This window comes from Dictyostelium purpureum (genome assembly GCF_000190715.1).
Source record: "Dictyostelium purpureum unplaced genomic scaffold DICPUscaffold_378, whole genome shotgun sequence".
Lineage (NCBI taxonomy): Eukaryota > Evosea > Eumycetozoa > Dictyosteliales > Dictyosteliaceae > Dictyostelium > Dictyostelium purpureum.
In genome coordinates, this window is record NW_003519714.1 from 6,464 (window position 1) to 32,263 (window position 25,800).

At 25.1% G+C, this 25,800-nt stretch overlaps 3 protein-coding genes across 3 annotated transcripts; 1 reads left to right on the plus strand and 2 right to left on the minus strand.

Moving 5' to 3' along the window:
- Position 1: 1 nt before the first annotated feature.
- On the minus strand, positions 2-21,153 carry DICPUDRAFT_73394 (uncharacterized protein). The gene is given in 8 exon segments (XM_003292845.1): positions 2-19; positions 1,887-1,904; positions 4,164-4,166; positions 4,304-4,307; positions 4,364-4,384; positions 19,865-19,866; positions 19,881-21,012; positions 21,134-21,153. Coding segments are annotated over 2 exon segments (1,131 nt in total). The 5' UTR covers positions 21,136-21,153; the 3' UTR covers positions 2-19; positions 1,887-1,904; positions 4,164-4,166; positions 4,304-4,307; positions 4,364-4,384; positions 19,865-19,866; positions 19,881-19,883.
- Positions 21,154-22,506: 1,353 nt separating this feature from the next.
- Positions 22,507-24,375, plus strand: DICPUDRAFT_41266 (uncharacterized protein; the record flags this gene model as incomplete). Its single annotated transcript, XM_003292842.1, has 2 exons — positions 22,507-23,048; positions 23,115-24,375. 2 exons carry the CDS (start codon positions 22,507-22,509, stop codon positions 24,373-24,375), a joined length of 1,803 nt encoding a protein of 600 aa, XP_003292890.1.
- Positions 24,376-24,473: 98 nt separating this feature from the next.
- On the minus strand, positions 24,474-25,720 carry DICPUDRAFT_83500 (uncharacterized protein; the record flags this gene model as incomplete). The annotated part of the gene is made up of 2 exons (XM_003292846.1): positions 24,474-25,535; positions 25,643-25,720. 2 exons carry the CDS (start codon positions 25,718-25,720, stop codon positions 24,474-24,476), a joined length of 1,140 nt encoding a protein of 379 aa, XP_003292894.1.
- Between the last annotated feature and the right edge of the window lie 80 nt (positions 25,721-25,800).

Genomic DNA, 25,800 nt, shown 5'->3' on the forward strand with positions numbered 1-25,800 from the left:
TTTTTATTTTTTTTTTTTAAAGTTATTTTTCTCTATATGGTGATCAATTGTATATTTTTTTTTTAAATCCAACCACATACTCTTATCGTTGCCTCGCTCCTTATAAATTAATATATAAATAACATTACTCACCACTTAAAAACAACCACTACATTCACACACCCACATTAATGTATTTATTATTTTTCACACAACCACACATTAATATACTAGTAAATTAAATTAAATAATAAAAAAAATAAATATAATAATTAGTGTTGGTGTTATTATTATCTAAAAAGTTAATAATAGATTATTGTGTTAAAGCTTATTGATTTTCATTTTTATTATATAGTTATTTTATAATAAAATGTGTTTGTTATTTATTCTTTTTTTATCATTAATATATTAATAAATTAATAATAAAAATATAATTAATTTTAATTGGTAGTTATAATTAGAAATATCTTAATATTGTTGTTGGTACTAAAATGAATAGTATTGACTTTCTATGAGTGAAAAATAAAAATAAAAAATAATTGTTTTTTGATTCCCATTTTTCATCATAAAAATGGGGTTATATTTGTGTTTTTATTTTTTTGGTGTTATAATAAATTGGAATAGTTATTTGTATTTATATTATAGGAGTTTGAAGGGTTGTCATTTAAAATAAAAGAAAACTGGTGATTGTGTGAATTTGAATTTTTATGTGCAGGTGAGATTTATAAATATGTGGTGGTTTATTTTTAAAATTAGTTTTAATAACCTATTATTAAGTATCAATCAAAATAATAGTAACTATTATTAAAAATGAAAATTCTTTGAATTTTATTGAATTTGTTTTGTTTAATAAAAAAAAAAATTATTATAAAATTAAAATTATATTTGATTTTATTTAAATAATTGATTAATTTCTTTAATTAAAATTTGATTTAATTGTGATGAGGAAGATTTAATATCAAATGAGATATTACCTTCTTTTTCTTTAACTAACATTGCAATATGTTGATCACGATTAGTTTTAGAGTAGAATGAAGCAGTTTGACCATTTGGATGGGCTTGAACAACCTCGATGAATAATTGTGATGAAAGCTTTTCAATAACTTTTGGCATAACTAGTTGAAGACCATTAACTTTGGTAGAATCCATTTGACTGAGTTCACCTTTTTGAAGAATTTCTGCAAATTTATCTTTTGGAAGTTTGGTTGAAACAATAAAGAATGAAAATGGAATATTAATTGAAAGAGTTTTATTGATTGCTGGTGATGATGATGGAGTGGCATTGATTTCAAATGTAATGTCTTGAGTTCCTAAAATATTAATAACTGAAATAATTTGGGTATAACTTGTGGATGCATCAGCTTCTAAAATACCAATTTCACCACTATTTTTAATTGATGTAATATTTGCACTATTGAGTTTGAATGAAATTGAAACGTCAGACATATCTTCATCAGTTTTATTTTGTAATTTCATTGCAATTTTGAATTGATTTTCTTGATCTGCAACTTTACTAACTTCATAAGCTAATTTAAGATTTTCATCGTCAAGAATAGTTTTGAATACTGGTACAACTTTTTTAACTACTGGAGCAGGGGCAGCTGGTTTAGAAGTTTTCTTTTCTGGTGTTGTTTCTGGTTTGGAGGCAGCTGAAGATTTTTTAGTTTTCTTTGCTCCATCGGCAGAAGCAGCAGCTTTTTTACCTTTTTTACCAGATGGCATTTCTGGTGATGTTACTTCAGAGTATGATGAATTTTTACCAGATTGCTTAGCACTTTTTTTAGCTAATAATGCCATTTCCTTTTCTTTGTCTCTTTGGATATCAGTACGATGTCTATTGGTATGAAGAACATCACTTGCAGTAAGTGGTTCAGAAAGATTAATTTGACTAAGAGCATCTTTTGGACGATTCTTTTCTTTTTCATCTTCTGAATCAGAGTCTTTGGCACCCTCTGGCATTTCTGTGGTAGTGTCAATAGTGAAATGTTTTTTGGGTTTTTTACCCTTCTTTTGTGCATCGAGTTTATTACCAACTTGTAAGTGTCCAAAATCACCCGAGGATAATTGAACGACTGGTGGATAACCTTCTTGGTCAGGAGAGGTAACCTTCTTTTGAACTTTACCACCGAGCATGTATGGGTTACTGGCTTGTTTTCTTAATCTCTCTTCTTTTTGTCTTTGGATATCCTCTTTAGAGAATACAGCTTGACCCTTAGAGTTAAAGGTAATAGCAGAATGACCAGAGTGAGATGATGAAGTTTCATCCTCATCGTCATAATCTTGGTATCTCTTGGTATTGGATGGATTAGAGAAAATATCATCTTCATCATCTTCATCACCCATTGGTTCTTGAAGTCTTGAATCGTTAATCCATTCATCTAAATCCAAACCATCTGGAACTGGTACTTTCTTTTGAGCTTTTGGACCAACTGGATTAAGTTGTTCGGCAAAGAGTGAAATGAGTTCTTTAGCGATATTATTTCCTTGATCTTTGGTGGCACTATAGAATTTAAGAATTTCATTAACAAGACAAGCACGTTCTTGTACATTAAGATAAATACTATGTGTGAAAATTGAAATTCTTGATTTAATTATTTCAAGACATTCATCAACTGTTTCTAGAGAAACATCACCATATTCCTCTTCATCCTCTTCTTCGTCTTCATCATGAACGATTGTTGGAATTGGTTCACCGTTGGCTTTAGCACAAGCATTTGAAAAAACTTTAAGAGCGTTTAACATGTAAACTGATTGAATATGAGATGGAAGAATACAAACACGTGGTTGGAGGAAGGCTTCCAAAGCATCAATTGGACGATTAAGATAACCGGAAAACTCACCGACAATCCAAGCGGCAGCATATAAAACTTCACACATACCACCTTCGGTTGGGTTTGACATTAATTTTGGATTCTTTAAGAGCTCGATCATTTGTTTGGTACAATAGGCTCTGACAACTTTAACACGAATTACAACATCTAATAATTGTGAAGCAATAAGTTTACCATGAATAGAATCTTGAATTTGTGAAAGTTTTACCAAAATGTTGATATACCATTCAAAATCTGAAATGTATTGGTATGGACCTGCTGAACAAAGTTCGATAATCTTCTCAACAAGTTGATCTTTGTAACTACCTTCGGCAGCTTCCAAATGATTTAAGAGTTTGAGAACGATATCGGCGATATTCTTTTTGTTAGTCATACCTGAAGTTAAATCCAAAGCTCTTGAACGAATTGAAACATCATCATCTTCGAGGCATTGTAAAACCAACTCTCTGTGTTCGGCAACTGCTTTTGGATGAATCTTCATAATATTATTGAGAGCCAATAAACCAAGATACTTTAAGTTTTGATCGTGATGTTCGATAAGAGTTCTTAATTTGGTAATACAAAGTTTCATTAATGGAATATGATCAGAGATACCAGTGATACAGGTTTGAATACATTCATATAATAATGAAACTGATGGTGATGAATTGATAATATTTGTGAGTGGGTCAATTAATTTCTTTGCTAAACGTGGTTCGTATGGAGTTAATGATGCAAAGAGTTTAACGATTTTAATGAGCATCCAATAGTTTGTAGTTGAAGTATTTGTAAGAATTCTAAATAATACTGGTGCTAAAGGTAAATAGTTCTTTGGGTTTCTTCTAGCCAATTCGCAAATGACATTAATTGAACAAGAGACAACAGATGGTTCTGGGTCATCTAACTTTTCACGGAGTTTTGGAAAAGCTGGACGAAGTGCCTCTGGGTATCTAAGGAAAATCTTGTAGAGTACAGTAATGGCTCTCTTTAAAATATGAGTCTTTTGGGTGCTTAACAATGTTAAAATATCATTGGCCAATTCACGTGCTAAATCTGGTGTGCAAATATTTGATAAACAATTTAATGCTAAATATGCTTCGTTTTGATTTGATGATAAGAAATCTTTTCTAATTTGATTAGTTGCTAAAACAATAACATCTGTGCCTTCATGAAAACTTTGTGATGCTGCTAAATAACCAATACGCTTTGATGAAAACTTATTACAACTCATAACCTCGACAATTTTAAATGATGCCCAACTGATATCATAACCTAACATTTGAATCTAAAATAGTATATATATTAGTATAAGCTAAAAATAAAATTACAATAATAAAAACAATATTATTTTATAAATATACATACATAGGTTAATTTTTGAACAGCAACAGTTTTCTTTTGAATATCACCTTTTAACTCTTCTTTGATTTCGTTAATACATTGATTAATAAATCTAGTTTCGTTTTTTTTGTGATTTCTAATACCTCTGATGAGGTCGACTAATGTTCTTTCAAACATCTTTATTTAGAAGTATAAATAAATATTATTAGTATAATAATATTAACTTCTAATTAAAATAAATAAATATAAAATTTAAAAATATAAAATAACAAACAATGAAAAGTAAAAAAAAATTTCTTATGTTTTAAAAAATCAAAAAAAAAAATAAAATAAAAAATAAAAAATAAAATTCAAAAATTTAAAAAAAATCAAAAAAAAAAAAAAAAAAAAAAAATAAATATATAGTATACTGGTTCAAATAGAAACTAAGACAACTTTATTTTAAATATGATATACATAGAAAAAAAAAATGGTAAGTATTTTATTTATTATTTTAAATGAGCTTTTAAAGCTTAATGTTTATAATTGGTAATCACGTCACCTTTTATAAAATAATAAATAGAATACTCATCATTTTTTTTTTTGGAACCTTTATTTCTATATTGTTTTTAAATTTGATGAAAATAAAATTTTGACCATATAAAAAAAAAAAGATTCGTTAATTAACTTATAATTTGTAATTATATTTGTTTATTTTTCAAAATAAAAATATTTATTAAAAAATAAATAAAAATAAAAATAAAAATTTTTTTAAAAATAATTTTTTTTTAATTTTTTTTAAATTTTTTTTATTTATTTTTTTTTAAATTTTTTGAATTCATTTTTTTTTTTTTATTTCATATATTATTAACTATATTCAAGATTTTATCTAAATTAATAGATTGGAATAAGATCATGATGTCAGATAAAAAAGAAATTGGTATGGGCGGAGGAGAGTATGGAGTATTTGTTGTAGGTATACTTAATTTTAATAGTTTTCTTCTTATGCATAAAAATTCGTGTAGTTTTATATTAATTTCCCCTTTTTTTTTTAATAATTAATAAATGTAGTCTGATATTGCAAGAGGTGTTACAGATGAACAATTAAAAGAAGAATTTTCAAAGATTGGTGATGTTGTAGAGGCAGTGGTTGTAAAGAATAAACATTCAGGCGAAACAAAAGGTTATGGTTTTGTTAAGTTTTATAACTATTCAGACGCACAACATGCCATCGAAACTTCATCCCCACCAGTATTCAAGGATGGTGTAACCGGTAAACCGTAAGTTATTAATCTTTATTCTTTGTTTTCTTTTATTATTTTAAAATTTTTTTTTTTTTTTCGATGTCCCATTTTATTTTCGTTGCATTTTTTTGTTCGTTTATTTATATCTCTATATAAAAAAAAAAAAAAAAAAAAAGAATAGTTTTCTATTCTTTCTATCATTCTTCCTCTTCCTCCTTTTCCTCCTCTTCGTCATCCTCCTCTACTTTTTTTTTTTTTTTTTTCATTTTTTTTTTTTTTTATTTTCATTTTTTTTTTTTTTTTTTTATTTCGACGATTTAACATTATTCTTCTTTCTTTTATTTTTTTTTTTTTTTTTTATTAACTTAAAAAAAATTTAATAAAATAAAACCATTTGATCATTTGTCATAGTATTAAATAAAATAATTGATGATAATAATGTTAAAAAGAATAAACTAAATCATTAATCATATCAAATACATTGACAATGGTAACTGCAAATATATTATATAATAATTTATTTATATATTATATACTATATATTTTATATCATTAATAATTAATCATTAATCATTAATCATTAATAATTAATCATTAATCATTGTAACCAACATATATTTATATTTTGATACACATTTATATTTTAATATTATATTTATAAATAAAATTAAAAATCAATAATAACATTAATCATTTTTTTTAAATATACTTTTTATATATATCAACAAAAATACTTATATAAATCAACAAACAATCAATTATAATAATATTACTATAAAAATATAAATAAAATGGTCTTCGTCTTTACAGACAAATGGTTAAAATTACTTTAGCAGATTCCAAGAATACTTTATATATTGGCCACATTCCAAAGAATCTTACAGAGAAAGAAGTTAAAACTGAATTAGAAGAAATTAGCATGGTAATTATTATTAATATTTTTATTATTATTTTTACAATGGTTTAATATTAATATTTATTTTTTATTTTATTAGTGTCAACTTAAATCTTTTGATTTTGATGGTCCATCTAAATTATATGGTTTCGCACATTTTAAAGATCACGAAACTACAATTAAAGCAATTAAATTAATCCAAAAATCCAAATATTCTGCATCATTAACACCATCAAAAAGAGGAGATGATTCAAAATCCCCATCAACCAAAGTCCTTTTTGTTAGAGGCGTCAGATCACAGGAAGAGGGAGAGATTTTAAGAAAGCAATTAGGACCAGAATTAATTGAAAAAATTATTGTTCCATTAGATTCACAAAAGAAAACACCATTGGGTCACGCATTCATCTATTGCAATTCAACATCAGACGCTAAAATCATTATGGACCACAATCATGAATGTGACTTTTTAGGCCAAAAACTTACCATCACTTGGGGTTTACCAAAACAAAGAAAAATGGATGGTTACTTTGCATCATCACCAGGAATTTCAGCTCCACCATACGACTATCATTATTATTTCCCTGGTTCAATTCCTCAAGATTATTACTATCCACCACAAATCCCAATCGTTGACCCAAGAAGATCAAATTATGGTCAAATGCCTGGTGGTAATAGCGGCAAATTTGATAAAAAAGACAACCTTTATCATCCATATCCAATGATACCACCAACTTCCCCATATGGTAAGTCATATGAAGGCTTTTATCCTCCACAAGAGTAAGTTTATTAATATAATTATAAATGCATTATTTAATTTTCAAATACTTATATATTTCTTTTTTTTTATAGTCGTTATGGTAAATCAGGTGGTAAGCCACAACAAAATAAATATAGATTTTCACCATATTAAAAAAAACAAATCAAATCAATTTTAAAATTTAATTAAAATCAAATTGAATATTTCAAATCATCATCCCTATTGTAAATAGATTCAATAAAAAAAGTAATAATTTTTTTTTAAAAAAAAAAAAATAAAAAAAAAGAATAAAAAAAAAATAAAAAAAAAGAAATAAAAAATATAAAACCTCTTAATTTTACAGAAATATTTTTATGATTTAAATTCTCTTCTTTAATTTAATAAAAGTGGAAATATGCAGAATTTGATTGGAAGAGGAAAGGAGGTTTAATATTTTTATTACAATATTATTTACTTTTTCTTTTTTAAAAAAATATGAAATCATCAACCCATTGCTTTGGAAACAAATTAATTTATTTTTATAAAAATGGTTATGATTTTATATTTACACACACTGTATTGGTTTATAATTATTTTAAAAAAAAAACATTTAACAAATTTAAAAGTTCTGCAAAAAAAAAGAAATTTTATTTATTATTTTTATGAAATGAAGAAAGAAACCTTTGAAAAAAAGAAATGAAAACATCACTAACTATTGCTATTGTTGTTCTCGTTGTAACTGTTGACTATTGTTTTGTCGTTTTCCCTAAATTATTATGGTAATGGATTGAAAGATAAATTTAAATTTTAATTTAATATCAAAGATATTTTATTTTTTACAATAAAGAAATTTATTAATATATTAATTCTATTTATAAAAGAAAAAAATAATAATAATAATAATTACCACACATACTCACACATCTGAGAAATAAAAAATCTATATAATTAATATAAATACACCCCAAATTAACAGGTATAAAAGTTGTTTATAAAATTATTTTTAAAATTTTTTCAAAATTATATTTTTTATTTTTTTCATTTTTTTTTTTTTAATTTTTTTTTAAAGTTATTAATTAATTACAATAATCAATAATTTTTATATTAATAAAAAAAAACCAAATAAAAAAAACAAATAAAAATTAATAAAAAACATAAGGTATTAGTAATTCATTATATCATTTTTAGTAATAGTAAAAGTTTTTGCTATAAAAAAATAATGAAAAGTAATTTAAATAGCAGATCACAATATATTAATATCTGAAATAAACAATAATAAATAATTTTAAAAGTTATAAATAGTTTTTTTTTTAAATTAATATTAATAATATTGTTCATAAAATAAAAAAAGCTTGTGTTGTTCTAATTGTAATATTGGTTTTGATTTTAAAATTAAACAACAAAACACAAACTACAACACCCTAACACTCCACACCACAACAGAAACATTATAATAATAATAATAATAATAATAATAATAATAATAATAATAATAATAATAATAATAATAATAATATAATATCTTAATTATTTTTATTTTATTTATTTGTTTTAAATTAAATTTTATTTTTACTTTTTTTATTTATACCTTTTTTTTTTTTGTTTTTTTATTTTATATTTAATATTTTATATTTTATTTATTTTAATTAAAAAAAGATATCTTTGTATTTTTTTTTTATTTAAAAAAAATGAAATTAAAACTAATATTTATTTTAATAATTTTTATAAACTATTCAATTAATTTAATTCAATGCAAAAATCAAAAGATTAGCCAAGTTTTAAATGATAGGGTTCTTTATAACGACGATGCCGAGAGTAATGATATTCCAAAGCTTTGGGTTTTCTTCACTTCAAAAGATATAACAATCAAAGACGAAAGTGATGGTGTTTCTAGATTTATTGACAACTCAAGCGGAAAGATTTTAAATTTCGAAGATGTTAAAGAACAATCTGGTATCAATGATGTATCATTAGAAAGAAGATTAAAAAGATCAAATAAGAAGTTGTTACTTCAGTCATCGAATAAATTGGTTCAAAAAACTTCACTATTAGATTCAAGTGACTTACCAGTTTGCCAAAAATTCATTGATGAAATTTTACAATGCAGCACTGATGCCAATCAAATTAAACTCGTCCAAAAATCAAAGTGGATGAATTCAATCTCAATTTCAATCATTCCAAACAAATTTTCAATTAATACAGAGGGTAAATCACAAATTAATATCAAGGATGTTGTAGATTGCATAACCAGTAAATCATTTGTTGACAAAGTTGATGTTGTATCAAAATTCAAAAAAGAAACAATAATTCACCATGACAATAGTCAAAACAATCAAAACAATCAATACAATCAAAATAACAACTATAAAAATTCAAAATTATTAAGAGCTCAAAATGAAAAAACTTTTGATCAATCATTTTATGGTAACACTTTCGATGCTATTTCTCAAGTAAATATTCATAAGCTTCAAAGTCTTGGTTATGATGGTTATGGTGTCAATATTTTAATGTTGGATTCAGGTTTTTACAAGGAGCATGATGCATTTGCCCATATGAAAATTATTGCAGAACATAATTTTATCGACAATACAACAAATACCCAAGGTCCAATGGAAGATATTCAAAACAATCATGGTACAGCAACTCTTTCAACCATTGGTGGATATATGCCTGGTCTATTGGTTGGTGCCGCTTATAATGCTTCATTTTTATTAGGTAAAACTGAAGTGGTATCTTCTGAAAGTATGATTGAAGAAGATTTTTGGATTGCTGGCATTGAATGGGGTGAAAGCTTAGGTGCCGATATGGTTTCAAGTAGTTTGGGTTATACTCTTTGGTACAACTATTATGATTTAAATGCTGAAAAATCACATATCACCAGAGTCGCTGACTTTGCCACCACTAAAGGTATGGTTGTAGTTGTAAGTGCAGGTAATAGTGGAAATAATGGTATTGGTGCTCCAGCTGACGGTAAATATGTAATCTCTGTTGGTGCCATTAATGCAACTGGTATAAACACCGGATTCTCATCAATTGGACCATCAACTGACGGTAGAGTAAAACCAGATGTCATGGGTTTAGGTTATAAAAATTTTGTTGCAAGTTATCATGGTAAATCAAACTATACCAATATGAGTGGTACCAGCTTTGCATGCCCATTAGTTGCAAGTGGTATTGCACTTTTAATTCAAGCCCATCCAGACTGGTCCAATCAACAAATATATGAGGCAGTTTTAGGTTCAGCAACCCAATCAGAAAATCCAAATATTAGAATGGGTTTTGGTATTTTAAACACCTTTGAAGCCTATCGTTATAACCCAACCAATCAAAGCTGCTATGAAATAGGATGTTCAGGTCATGGTGGCTGTTGTAATGGTAAATGCACTTGCTCACCAGATTACTACGGCGAATTTTGTCAATATAAGCGTGTCGAATGTTCAAAAGAATGCACCCAACGTCATGGTAGATGTCAAATGGATAAATTTGGTTTATCATATGTATGTGTTGACCCAAACAATACTCAAGTATCTCAAGATGATCCATTAAATGAATGTCCAATTTGTACCGACTGCGATCTCGATTTGTGTGGTGTATGTGGTGGTACAAACCAATGCTTTGCAAATAAACAAGGATGTTCATTTTATGACGAAAATCTTAAACGATGCAAATCAATTATAACCGAAAAACAAGAAGAAAATAGTAACACCCAAAAAGTTAGCTTAGCAGTTGGTCTCTCTGTAGGTTTTGTCGGTGCTCTCTTATTAGTCCTCTTTTCTGTTATGGTTTATAAAAAGAAACAAGATTCCGTTATTTTCCCCTTCTTAAAGAGATATGAAAAATTAGATGTAACAGACCAAGAAGAAGAAAACAATTAAAAATATAATATTATTTAAATGAAAACAAATAAATTGCGTTAAAAAATTTTATTTATTTCAACTCTTATTACCTTTACAAGTAAGAAAGTTGATATAAGTTTATAAAAGGTTATTATATATTGATTTTTTTTATTTTTTATTTTTTTATTTTTTATTTTTTTTTTTTTATTGTTATTTAATATGATCACATAGCTTTCTTTTTAGCAAATTCGAGGGATAAAACAAGGTAGTCGTATCTGTGACCGTTGAGTTGTTTGAGAGCTCTTTCGGCTGAATCGAGATGATTGTAAGTAACGTAAGCAAAACCCCTGAAATATTAAAAAATTTTAAATTAATAAATTGTTTATCAAATTGTATAAATATGTTCCAATGTGATTTATGATGCTATTTTTGATGTGATTTTTTTAGCTGTCTAATTATTATTTTTATGAAACTATAATAGTTATTCCTAATGAAGTAATTATTATCCAATCCAATTCATAATAATTGCCAAGCTGTTTGAATTTCTATCAATCTGTTTATTTTTTACATACTTTGATGAACCTTCCATTGATTTTGGAATTGAAACTCTTGAAACTGAACCGAATTGACCAAATAATTCATAAAGATCTTTTTCAGTAGCATTTTGTGAAAGATTGCTGACCATAATACTTGGGACATCGCTACCAGATGGGGCTGATGAGAAACCACCACTTCTCATTGATGGTGCAACATATTTGTTAGCAGCTGGTTTATTATTTGCTTCTTCTTTTTCTGGTTTTTGTGGTTTTTGTGCTAAATATATAAAAATAATATAATGTTAATATAGTAATAATTAGTTGGTTTGCTACAATTATGGTGATAAAATAGAAATTTGATGATAAACACTTGGTTTAAAATTAAATTTCAAAGGTAATTGTTATGCAATTATAAAAAAACCTACATAATTCGAGAGCATCTCTGTATGGACATTTGGCCTATAATTATAAAAAAGTGTAAGTATACATATAATCTATAATGTTTTAATTTATTTAAATAATAATGATAACAATGATACTGTACAGTAAAATGGTTCTTTTTGCAAATTCTGCATTTTATATGTTCTTTTTCTTCGTCTCTCTATATAGTATTGAAAAATATTAGTATTGGGATTGTTATTCGATTAAAAAAAGTAAACTGATAACCAATTACATTTTCTGAGTTTCTTGATAAAACTAAAAATTGTTCATCACCATATGCAGTGTTTTCTAAACCATTTTTACCTTCACATTCACCAAATTTGTGCCATTTTTTTCTTTCATCAACTTTTTTATTCTTTTTTACTGTAATTTGATATTCTTGGAAACGTTTGATGATTTTAACATCTTCGCCTTTATCATTTTTAACAATAACTTCAACTACTTTTTCTACTGGGACTCTTGAATCCCTATATTTATCGAAATGATTTAAATAATTTGGTTAATGAGTTGAAAAAAAAAAAAAATTCGGGTTTTTTTTTTAAAATAGTTTATGATTTGTCTATAAAAACCTAAATATATAAAATAAGATATAAAATTAAATAAAAACATACATTGGTAAGTTTGATGTCATTTTTCGATTCTTTATATAAAGTTCAATAAATAAAAAAAACTAAAAAAAAAAAAAAAAATTTTAAAAAAAATTAAAAAAAAATTTTAAAAAAAAAATATTTTTAAAAAAAATAATTTTTTTTTTTTTGTTTATAATTTTTTTTTCTCATATGAAATTTTAAGAAATAACAAAATAATAATTTTATTTATTGATCTACAATTAATATTAAAGGATATAAATGAAACCAATCAAAAAAATTAAAACAATCATCAAAAAAATTTAAATATTATTTTTTTGATTCACCCACACATTATTTATTTTATAAAACCCCACCAATATTTTTTACATGGAACTGTTTTAGAATAAATGAAATGGGTATAAAGGTGCAATAAAAAATGCTTGGTTGATATAATATGGCTTATTTTACAATTTAATAAATTTAATATAATATATAAAGTTTGTTTTTAATTATAATTTATAATTTTATTTATTTTTAAAAGCCAGGAGAAAGAGTTTCCATTGTGATAAATGAAAAAACTGATGGATCTATAAAAACAACTTTCCAATTTGTACCTTTATCTTCACGATGGAAAATTACAGAGCATTGGAAATCTTTATGATCCGATTTATAATTATTTATACACACTTCGCCTAATTATAAAAATTTTGAATAATTGATTAGTATTTACTTTATTATTTTTAATATTATATATAAAGTTTTATTGAACCATTACCTGTTAGTTTAAAGTGAAAAGTTAAAAAGGTTTTGTTTTGATAAAATCGAAGGCCACCCATTTGAGCAGAATCTACTTTTATTAAATTAAAACTATATCTTGCATTAAAACTGTCATAATATTTTAAATCTTCATTGACTTCATTCATCTTTGAAAACATCCAATCTGAAGTATATTGTCTAATCTTTTCTTTATCTCTATTGTTTAATGATTCAAAAAATTCTTTTAATGCAAATTGGATTTCCTCTTTAACTTTTTCATTTCTTAAATCTAATTTATTGATAAGATTTCTTCTAGGTAATGCAAGTAATTTAACTGTAAATGATTCTAATGTTCTTTTTAAAATACCACTGGATAAACCAACCATCGAAACAAATGGCGAATAATTTATTGCTGATGATCCAAAATCATGATCATCCTTGTCTTGATGTTTACAAACTCCCAAAGAATCTTCTTTTATATTATTTGGTCTGTAAAAATCTTGTAAAAATTCATTTAATGTATTATTATATTTTCTTTTAATATTATTGTCATTTGTTTTATTTATTATATCGTTATTGTTATTGCCATTATTACTGTCATTATTTGTAATAGTATTTTTATTATTATTATTATTATTATTATTATTCGTTGAATAAAAATATTTATTATATATAAAATTTGAATTTTTAATTAAACCATAATTTTTATTATTTATTAGTTTACGAAGCATTTTTCTTTTTCGTAATTTATTTTTGATTAATGAAAAAAATTATGTTTTTATAAAAATTAAAAATAAAATAAAATGAAAAAATTAAAAAAAAAAAAATTAAAAAAAAAAAAATTATTTTTTATATACGTAATCTCTAAAGGTTATGGATTATATAAAAAAAGGTTTTTACCAAAAAAAATTAAACACCTATTGTTTATTTAGCATTTTTAATAATTGAGATCTAAACATATCAATGGTGAGATCTTCATTGGATGGTAAAGAGATAATATTTGGATTATATATATTATTTGAATTGGGTGTTCCATTATTATTGTTATTATTAATATTATTATTTGAATTGGGTGCTCCATTATTATTATTATTGTTATTATTATTACTATTATTTGAGCTGTTATTCGAATTATTATTATTAACCTTTAATAAAGAAAGTAAATTGAAAACACCAAAGTTCTTTGGAATAATTTCCCAACATTGTTTTAATTTTGTATTATCTTTTTTTTCTATACAAAACGATAGTAAAATCTAAAATAAAAAACAAAGGGTTAATATATAGTGTCTAGAATTTAAATTTAAAATTGAATTTGAATTATACTTACTTCATAAAGTACATATGATTCTGTTTCATTATGAGTTGTTTTAAATAAATCAATAGCTCTTTCCCATTGGCCAGCATTTAATAAGAATCTGAGTGCATTTGGTTTGTGGCCAATTGAAATTAATAGTTTGAATTTGGATTCAATTTGGTCATTCTGAATTGGTGAGGCTACTGGTAATGAAACTGGTAAGGCCATTAATGCTCTAAAAAAGTGATCTTTTTCTTGATTTGATTTACTATTATTATTACTATTTCCGCTAATACTATTATATTCAGATTCGACCAATTGTTTATTGATGGATGAGTTATGTACACAACAAATGAATGGAATAAGATTCTTTGGTTTATTAAAATAATAAAGCTGACACATTGTTTCGAAAATTGGATATTTTAATGAATAAACGATACCATTATTTCCAGTAAATGTAATTGTAGTATTGTTACTTGGATCATTGCTAATAGTATTGGTACCTACAATATGGTTCGAAGTATTGGTTTGCTCATCTAAAATGTTGTTGGTATTATTATTTAAATGCTGTTGTTGTTGTTGCTGTAATAATTTTAATTGTTTTTCATCCTTAATTTTAATGGTTTCCTCGGTATGAAGTAAAATTGGATTGACCATTGGATATGATGCCATTTCATCGTGGATTATCGAAAAATCGATTTGGAGTAATTGCAAAGCACTTTCTAATTTTTCTAATAATAATGGTGATTGATTTTTTTTGAAAAATTCAATTTGCTCATAGCTGAGGTCCAATACCATTGAGTCTTGAAGCTTTGATAACTCTGGGATGATTCTATCTTGATTATCTTTATTTATTTGGTTATAAATTAAAACATTGTAATCGTCAGTGGAGCCATTACTATTTATCGCTGTGCTATTTGTTGATGAATCTATTGCTGAGCTTTGGAGAATAAAATACTCTTTTAATAATGGAATCATTTTTTCGTTTAATGGAGTTTGGTAAATAAAAGAGTTTTTGATTTTTGATCTTTCATCGTCGTCTTTAGTGGAAGAAGAGGCGGCACCTTGCTGCTTTAAATTATTAAAATATTCATAGTTGTCTAAAAATATCTTTAACTCTTGCATAATGAATTTACAGCTTTGATAGGATTGAAGATTTGCTAACAATGCAATGACCAATGCTGGATTTTCCAAACGAGGTAAAAGTGATTTACAAATTTTAATTTTTGTTTCTTCATCTTTTTCATTTAAAGCCAAATCCAATAAATATTTCGATTCTAAATTCTTCAAGTCCCATTCTTTACAAGTAGAGGCGGCACACCCACCAATAATATTATCGTTTTGTTGTTTGTGTGTTGCTAAAGTTTCAATTAGTTTATTTGGTGTTGTTGTTGATTTTATTTCCCATATACCATTAGATTGAGACCAATAGCCGCAACCCCAAACTATACCTGCTGTACCATTTTCCCAAATTGACTGATTCTTATTTGATGCTGATAATTCCACTGGTAACTTGGTTTTGTTTAAAAATTCACCACATTTGGTATCGTAAAAATATGCATATTTTTCATTTAATATAACAAAGGCATTTTGATGTCTTAATAGTTTAACTTGCTTATTTCTATCAATATCTTGTAAATCTAAAACTGCAATCAACTTTAATTTTAATTTCTCTTTTTCACTTGGTTCACATGTAAACAATTTACCTGTTGATTCTAATAATACCAAATCTTGAGATAATGGATTTTTACAAAATGATAAACAATCTATTATAGAATCATCCAAATTTTTATTGTTATTGGAATTATTATTTTTATTATTATTATTATTATTACTATTACTACTATTATTATCATTTTCTTTTAAGTGAATATCACATTCATTATTTATATTATTGTTATTATTTATTAAACTATTACTATTATCTTTAAAATAAACTATATTCCAAACTTTGTTTCTAAATGACCAAAATAACACAAATGTATTTGTAATAAACCAAATTCCCAACTTTGTTGAAGCTATTTTAGTGTTTGATGATAATGAATTTATTGAATTTTCCCAATCTTTTTTCATTTCATAAGTTTCTAAACCTGTAATAAATAAAGAGTTTGGATAGATTTCTTCAATTGCTTTATCTTTGTTTGTTGTGAAAATTTGTTTATTTGAAAGCTCGCATGTTGATGCATTTGAAATACTATTAAAATTTAAAATACGGGAGTTTACTGTCATTGGTGATTTATTTACTAGCCATGTAATTGACATTCCTTGAGATGACCCAAATACAGCAGCATTGGTAATCTTTAAGTTTTCGATAGTTGAGTATGGTATTGTAGATGTCACCTCTCTATTTGAAATAAACAAATAAATCTTTACTATATATCTCCATTTATATTCTGAACTTGACCACTCCCAAATATGTAAATATCCATCACTTTCAAATACAAAAAATCTTAGGGGGCTACTATCAGTACTACTAGTTGTTGATGATTTATTAATTTGAGATGTTGATTTACTATTAGTTGGGTTTGATGATGAAGTAGAGGCTACAATATATTTCTCAAAGCCAAATTTAATAACTTTTGATTCGAATGAACATGCTAAAATTGGTAATGATTGGGTTGCTGGTGATAAAGGAGGTTGAAGAGTTTGCTTTGAACAAATTAAATTTTGTAAATTATTTGAAACAGATTCACTTAATTGATGTGTGGAAACTGCTGCATCAAACAAACAAATCGATTTAGACTGTTGAAAGCTTATTGCTATATGGCCTGAAACAATCTGTACTGAATTTACACCCCACTCTTCGAAATCCTCACCTTCTTTTGATAATAAACTATTTAAAATATTTCTTCCTCTGATATACCCATATTTTCTTGATTCAAAATTTTGAAATTGAAATTCCATTCTTTATTTACTATAATAAAATAAACTATATATACATATATATAACTATCTAGAATGGAATAACAATAACAATAAAATAAAGATATATTAAATATGTAAAAAAAAAAATATATAAAAATGAAAAAAAAAAAAAAAAGGATTTTTTAAATTTAAAAAAAATAAAAAAAATAAAAAAAAAACTTTTCTGTGTAAAAATATTTTAAATTTAAAATTTTTTTTTTTTAAAATAAAATAATTCTTTTTATTATTTTTATTATCTTTTTAATTTAAAAAATAAACTATATTTTAATGGCAATGAATAAACAAAGGATTGTTTTTTCTATTTTGGTTTAAAATTTATTTATTGTAATTTTTTTTTTTTTAATTTAAAAATTTTTTTTTTATTTTTAATTTAGGCATATTATATATAATTTTAACAAATTGATTAAACGAGTTTCTTAGCTTTGAAGAATGATTTAAGATGTTTCATTTGCCATACACCGGTTAAAACTAAAACAACGAGTTGTAAAATTGACCACCACATAACACGAGCATTAGTACTTTCACTAGTATTACGGAAAGTGATTTCACGATTCTAAATATAAAAATAAAAGATTAGTTTTCTTTCATTGTGAAAATTTTTTTCTTTTTTTTTTTTTTTTTTGTAATATTATTTGATGGTTGATTATCTTGTTTTATTAATACTGTGCTATATTTGTGATCCAATCTAAAATTTAATCTGATCATCATTCCAAAAAATAAAAAAATAAAAAAAATAAAAAAAAAGTTCTATTTATAAATTAAACAAACCTTTTGGTAATTTTGTTCTTTTCTAATTTGGTTGATTCTGTCATTTAATCTTCTTAATGAAATTTCAATACCTAATAAAATGAAAAAAAAAAAATTAGTTTTCTATTTCCACCATATATAAATTTTGGTCTATTTAAAAACCTACTATTTAAATGTTCAACTCTTGCAATTTCTTCGTAGTCATTAGCAAGGGCACCAGCTTCAATATCTAAATGAAGTCTCTGTTATTAATAGAAATTTAGTTAGTTTATACTAAAATTTTACTATTCTATAATTATTAACCTGTATGTTTGATATGTGTATTATTACTATTATATAATAATACTAAAACATATATTAAACGCTAAATAATTTTATTTTTAAATAATATACATACAGTTCTAACAGCTGGACCAAACCATTTTGAGGTATTTGTTGAGAAACAAATTTTGTGTTCGCCACCAACTTGAGTTGAAAAAGCGAATCTACCATTTGGTGGCATACTCTTTGAGAGAACTTCTCTTTTTTCTGGATCAGTAACACGTACTGATAAAGCTAATTGTTGAGAATTTGGATTTTGTGGAGTTAAATCTTCTAATATATATTTGGCAAGAACAGTTGTATCTTTTGGATTTTCTTCAATGAAACATTTAGTTTGACCACCATTTAATTCAAAATAAACTGATCTACCTACACTGCAAAACATTGCAACAACAACTAAAATAAAAACAATATATTTATGAATCATCATTTTTACTTTATTTTATAATATATTATTATTATTTAAATTAATAAATAAAGTGAAAAAAAAAAGTTTTGGATGATGTGAATTTAAAAAAAAAAATTTAAAAAAAAAAAAAAAAATTTTTAAAAAAAAAAAATTTTTAAAAAAAAATAAAAATAAAAAAAAATATTTTTTTTATATGATTGAAATTCACACATATGTGTTTTAATTTATTTGTTTTTTTAATAATAATGACTACTACTTGATGTTCTTTTAAAATTGCACCAACAATATAGCCCGCAGCTTATAATTTATAATATATTTCTATATATTTATATTTAATTAATTTCCAAAAGCATGGAAGGAAGCCACCAAATTTAATTTCATTTTTTTAAAGTCCCTAAAAGAAAGCAGATTTAAAAGGAGCAAATTTATATTTTATCAAATATTTGATGAAGTTGGTCAATCATTAGTTTAGCCAAGTCCATGTCAAATTCGATTAAATCTAAAATTTAAATAAAAAAATAAAATATTAATATCAATATTTAGTAATAATAAAATTTTATTTTATTTTTTTACATACCTTCACTAATTGGGTCATAACAAATTTCATTAGATTTAAACATTTTATATTTTTTTTTTCTTTATTGCTTTTATTTAATAAATAAAACATTTTTTTTTTTTTTTTTAGCCCAAAAAAAACAAATAATCCAATGTCAGTTCTTTTTTTTTCAGTTCATTGTCAGTTATCATATCAAAAAAAAAAAAAAATTTTGTCAATAATAATATCCCAAAAAAATTTATTTATTTTAAGTTGGTTGAGCAAAGTTGTTGAATTTTTTTTTTTCAATAAAATAAACCCATGCTTGGGGGACACCCTTTGTCTTCGATTGGAATCATACAAAAAAAATAAAACACATCAAATTTATGAAACTCAAAGGGGGAAAATTTTTTAAAAAAAATTAAAAAAACCATATTAACAAAAAAAAAAAACTATATATTTTATATTTTTAAAATTAAATAATTATTTTATTTAAATATAATACATTAAAGTACATATATATAAAGTGTTTAGAAACATTTTCTGTGGACAATTGATGGACCTGATTCGTCATATTCTTCTTTGGAGATCCACATTTGTTGGAAAGTTGAGAGTGAGGCTAAAATTGAACCACCAATCCAGACAGAGTATTTACGTTCTGGTGGAGCAATGATTTTAATTTTCATGGTTGATGGGGCTAAAGCAGTTAATTCTTTGTTCATACGATCAGCAATACCTGGGAACATAGTTGTACCACCTGATAAGACGACATTACCGTATAAATCTTTACGGATATCAACATCACATTTCATGATTGAGTTGTAAGTGGTTTCGTGGATACCAGCTGATTCCATACCTAAGAAAGATGGTTGGAATAAGGCTTCTGGGCAACGGAAACGTTCGTTACCGATGGTGATGACTTGACCGTCTGGTAATTCGTATGATTTTTCTAAGGCAGATGATGAGGCAGCAGTTTGCATTTCAGCTTCGAAGTCTAAGGCAACGTAGGCTAATTTTTCTTTGATATCTCTGACGATTTCTCTTTCAGCAGTGGTGGTGAATGAGTAACCACGTTCAGTTAAGATTTTCATCATGTAATCGGTTAAATCACGACCAGCTAAATCTAAACGTAAGATGGCATGTGGTAAGGCATAACCTTCATAGATTGGAACAGTGTGGGAGACACCATCACCTGAATCCATAACAATACCGGTGGTACGACCTGAGGCGTATAATGATAAGACGGCTTGGATGGCAACGTACATGGCTGGGGTGTTGAAGGTTTCGAACATAATTTGGGTCATTTTTTCTCTGTTAGCTTTTGGATTTAATGGGGCTTCAGTTAATAAGACTGGATGTTCTTCTGGGGCAACACGTAATTCGTTGTAGAAAGTATGATGCCAGATTTTTTCCATATCATCCCAGTTGGTAACGATACCGTGTTCAATTGGGTATTTGAGGGTTAAGATACCTCTCTTTGATTGGGCTTCATCACCAACATATGAGTCTTTTTGACCCATACCGACCATAACACCAGTGTGTCTTGGACGACCAACAATTGATGGGAAAACAGCTCTTGGGGCATCATCACCAGCAAAACCGGCTTTGCACATACCTGAACCGTTATCGATAACTAAAGCTTGAACATCTTCACCTTCCCTAAAAAATTTAAAAAAAAATAAAAAAGTTAATAAAATATAATTTTTTTTTTATTAATCATTATTATTGAAATAAAATCAATAATAACGAAGATAATGAGAGTAGGTGAAAGATAACTTACATTTTGAATTTATATATATTATTTATTATGAATGAAAAAAAAATTGATTTTAAAAAAAAAATTAGTTTATGTATTTTTTTTTTTTGAAAAAATTAAAAATTTTTTTTTGAAAAATAATTCAAAAAAAAATAAATTTTAATAAAGCCATTTAAAAAATCCAAAAAAAGGTGGGTTTGATGTTGGGTGTGGTTTAAAAGAATGAAAAAAAATTTTATTATTATATGAATAATAATATTCATATTTACCCATTTTTTTTTTTTTATAAATTAAAAAAAAGCACGGGTTGAAACCAATACTAAAGATATTACAAGTTAATATTTTTCATAAATAAATAAATAAATTTCAAAGAAATTATTTTTTGAATATGTATTTGTTTTCTATAAATATCTATCTAATTTTATTTTTTAAATCTGATTAAAAATCGAAACAATTATTTTTTTTTATATCTTTATATTTTAATATACAAATAACTATGTATTATTACCAATATGTATCTAAAAATATAAATTAATTATTTTTAAACATAGGGACACATAAATACAATACATAGTTATATGTATAAATTTAAATATCATAAATAGGATTTTTTTTTTTATTATTTTTTTATTATTTTTTATTGTGTTTAATTTAAATAGTTTGTTTAAAAAATTGGTGATTGTCACACCTGGTTTAGGGTGGTGTGTTTGTTTTAAATATTTTTTTTTTTTTCACCATTTACACCTTTAGTGCTATATTTTTCAGAAAAATGTCAAATTTCACTCCGTTGGTAGTTATAATTTTTTTTTTTTTAATAAAAATAAATTTTATTTTAAATAAACAAAAAACATGCGGAAATACACCCCTACTTTTAGGTTCTAAATACACATCGTTTTATGACATATTTGACATATAAATATAATATAATAAGAAAAAAAAAAAAAAAAAAATAAATAAATAAAAATAGTTTTTATATTTATTTTTTTTTTTTTTATTTTTTTTTTTTTTTTAATAATATAATAATAAATTATTTTTTTATTTTTTTTTTCTTTATTATTATATTATTATATTATTATATTATATTTTATTATTGTATATTTTATTTTATTTAATTTTATTTAAATTTATTTTATTTTATTTTAATTTAAATTTTAGTTTTATTTTTTTAAAAACTATTTTAATCTATTAAATTTTTTTTTAATTATTTAATTTTTTTCTTTATTTTTAAATAAAAAATAAAAGTTATGAATGTAACAAGAGAACAAGAATTAGAATTGCAAGAATTTCAATCTTCAACATATCCACAACAAGATAATAATGGTGAATCAAGCTCTCTTCAAGTTTCTAAAGATGGCCCATCCAACATAAACTCACCACAACAATATCAAGAACATCAAATGGATGATTTCCAAAAATTAGATCTTCAAGATGACTTGCCAATACCATTGCAAACTAAAAAATACTTTCCAAATAATTTGGTTCATAGTAGAAATAATATCCCAATTAGTTTATCACAAGATAATATTGTTAAAAGGGATAGTACAGATCTAGAATCTAATCAACCTAATAACCAAAATAATAATAATCAACATAAAAACAGTACATTTATTAAATTTAGAGGTTGGTGGTGGCATAGAGGCATTTCATTTTATATAATGTTGTTTTATATTGCATTAAACCTAGGTGTTGGAGCTCACACTTTTTATAATATGTATCATAGTCCGATTGGTCAAGAGTTTTTAGGCTTATCCTTTTGCTTTTCAAGAACTGCTGCTAGATTAATCAATTTAAATTCCGCTGTAATATTATTACCCGTTTTACGTAATCTCCTTTCATGGTTAAGAGGTACTTGGATTAATAACTATGTACCTATTGACAAGCACTTAAATTTTCATAAACTATGTGCTTTTATGTTATTTTGTTGTACTATAATTCATTGGTAAGCTATTGTTAATATATTTATAATTTTAAAATATAAAAATTATACTAATTTATTTTTTTAAAGTGTTGGTCATTATGTCAGTTTTAGAAAAATTAATTTAGATCTAGAAAAAATGAATAATGGTGACGAGAATGACCCAAGTATCGCAGGAAACTATTTAAATGTCGATATATCAAAGTTTCCAGATGATAAATACCTATTCTACAAATCTGTACCTGGTATTACCGGTCATATTATGTTAATTATATTTATATTAATGTTTTCATCATCGATGTGGAGAATCAGAAGACCAATGTTCGAAATTTTCTGGTACACTCATCACTTATTTATTCCATTCTACATTTTGTTGTGCTTCCATGGTTATTCAAAAATATTAAAAAGAGATCCCCAATCATGGATGTGGATTATTGGCCCATTTGTATTTTATGCAATCGAGCGTATTATAAGAATTGCTCGTGGTAAAAAGACAGTTGTAATTGAAAAAGCAATTATGCATCCAAGTAAAGTATTGGAGTTACAAATGAAAAGAGATAATTTCAATTTTAAACCAGGCCAATATTTGTATTTAAATTGCCCAGCTATTGCTTACCACGAATGGCACCCATTTACTATTACATCAGCCCCGGATGATGAATATATTTCAGTACACATCAATATTGTCGGTAACTGGACCAGAAAGCTTTTCAAACTTTTAAACCCAGATAATAAATTAGGTTTAATTCAAGAAGATCTTGCTAAAACACAAAAAAGAGGTAAAAGACAAATATTAAAAATAGATGGTCCATTTGGTGCACCTGCAGAAAATTTCTTCAAATATCAAAACCTTGTTTTAGTTGGTGCTGGTATTGGTGTAACACCATTTTCAAGTATTTTAAGACATCTCAAAAATCAAAATGAAAAACAAAACAACTCTGATGAAGAACACATCAAAATTAAAAAAGTTTATTTTGTTTGGGTAAGTAGACAAAAGAATTCATTCCAATGGTTTACCGACGTTTTAGCAGAACTCGAAAATGATGAAAGAATAGACAGTATATTAGAAATCCATATCTTTTTAACAGGTGCTTTAGATCTAGACGACTATGCTAAAATTAAAAATACCGAAAATGCAAACTGCCATATCACCAACCTACGTACCAAAACTCTATTTGGAAGACCCAATTTCCGTTCAATATTTAATCAAATATCACAACTTCATCCAAAGGAAAAGGTTGGTGTTTTCTATTGCGGAAATAAAGTTTTAGGAAAGAATTTAAGTAAAAACTGTAACAAATTCAATGGTAAAAATGGATGTCACTTAATATTCCATAAAGAAAATTTCTAGAAAAAAAATAAAAAATAAAATTGTATTTATTTAAAAAAAAAAAAAAAAAAAAAAAAAAAAAGATTTAAAAAATATTTGTGAAATAATATAGTTTTTTTTTATTCATCGTTGTTTAATAATTTGTTAATACTGTGTTGTTCTTTGCTTTCTAATTCTTTTTTAAGCTTTTTGGCATATTTTAAGCCACATGCATTACAAAGTGATACTTTGGTTTCTGATCCCTCGATATTTAAAACAGCCTTTCTCCACTCTGGTGTATGGCTCTTTCTACAAAGGAAGCAACATTCTGGCTTTGGGAGTGATGGTCTTCCAATCTTCTTTTTAACTGGTTTTGATTGATCTCTTGTATCATCAGTGTCATCGATATCTGGAGATGTTGGAGCACTAGCAGTGGTAGTTGTTGTTGTGGTAGTTGTGGTAGTAGTAGTTCTTGATGGAACTAATGTGGATAATAAATTTGAATTATAATTATTATTATTATTATTGTTATTGTTATTATTATTATAACTGTCATAATTTGAATTTAAATATGGTGATGCTGGTGGCGAAAAGCTTGTATTTGAAAAGAAAGGTGGTGACAATGTGGACGATGGTGGAACTGCATATGGCGAAACTGATCTACTTGATACATTTGGTGATATTTGTGAAAATATTGGTGTATATGATGAGCTTGGTGATGTTAATGGTGAATATGAGTTTGGTGATGTTAATGGTGAATATGACATATTTTGGTTCAAAATATTATTATTATTATTATTATTATTATTATTATAATTATTATTATTATTATTATTATTATTATTATTATTACTACTATAATAATTTCTATAATTATTATTATTATTATTATTATTATTATTATTATTATTATTATTATTATTATTATTATTATTATTTGATGGGACCACTTGATAATAATTTTGATTTAAATTATTATTATAATTATTATTGTTATTGTTATTGTTATTGTTATTGTTATTGTTATTAACATTATTATTATTATTAACATTCATATTATTACCATTATTGTTTATACTATAATAGTTTCTATTAATATAATTATTATTATTATTATTATTATTATTATTATTAATATTATTATTATTATAATTTAAAGGGGGTGATGGATTTCTAATAATAAATCCATTAAATCTATTAGGCTACAGTTAAAAAAAAAAAAATTAGTATCAGAGAACGAAATTATATCAAAACAATGGATACCCTAGATTTAACGGAAGTATCTATTGTTCATATCTTTGTCAATTACATTTTCATGAACATTATTTATTAAGCCACCAAGATATGTTATTATACTGGAGAAGTCATCGGAATGGGAACGTTCCATACTTTAACGAATCTTCTGATTCAGAGACTAACTTTTTGCCTAATTTAATGGCCTTTTGAAAAAATTTAAAAAAAGTTAAA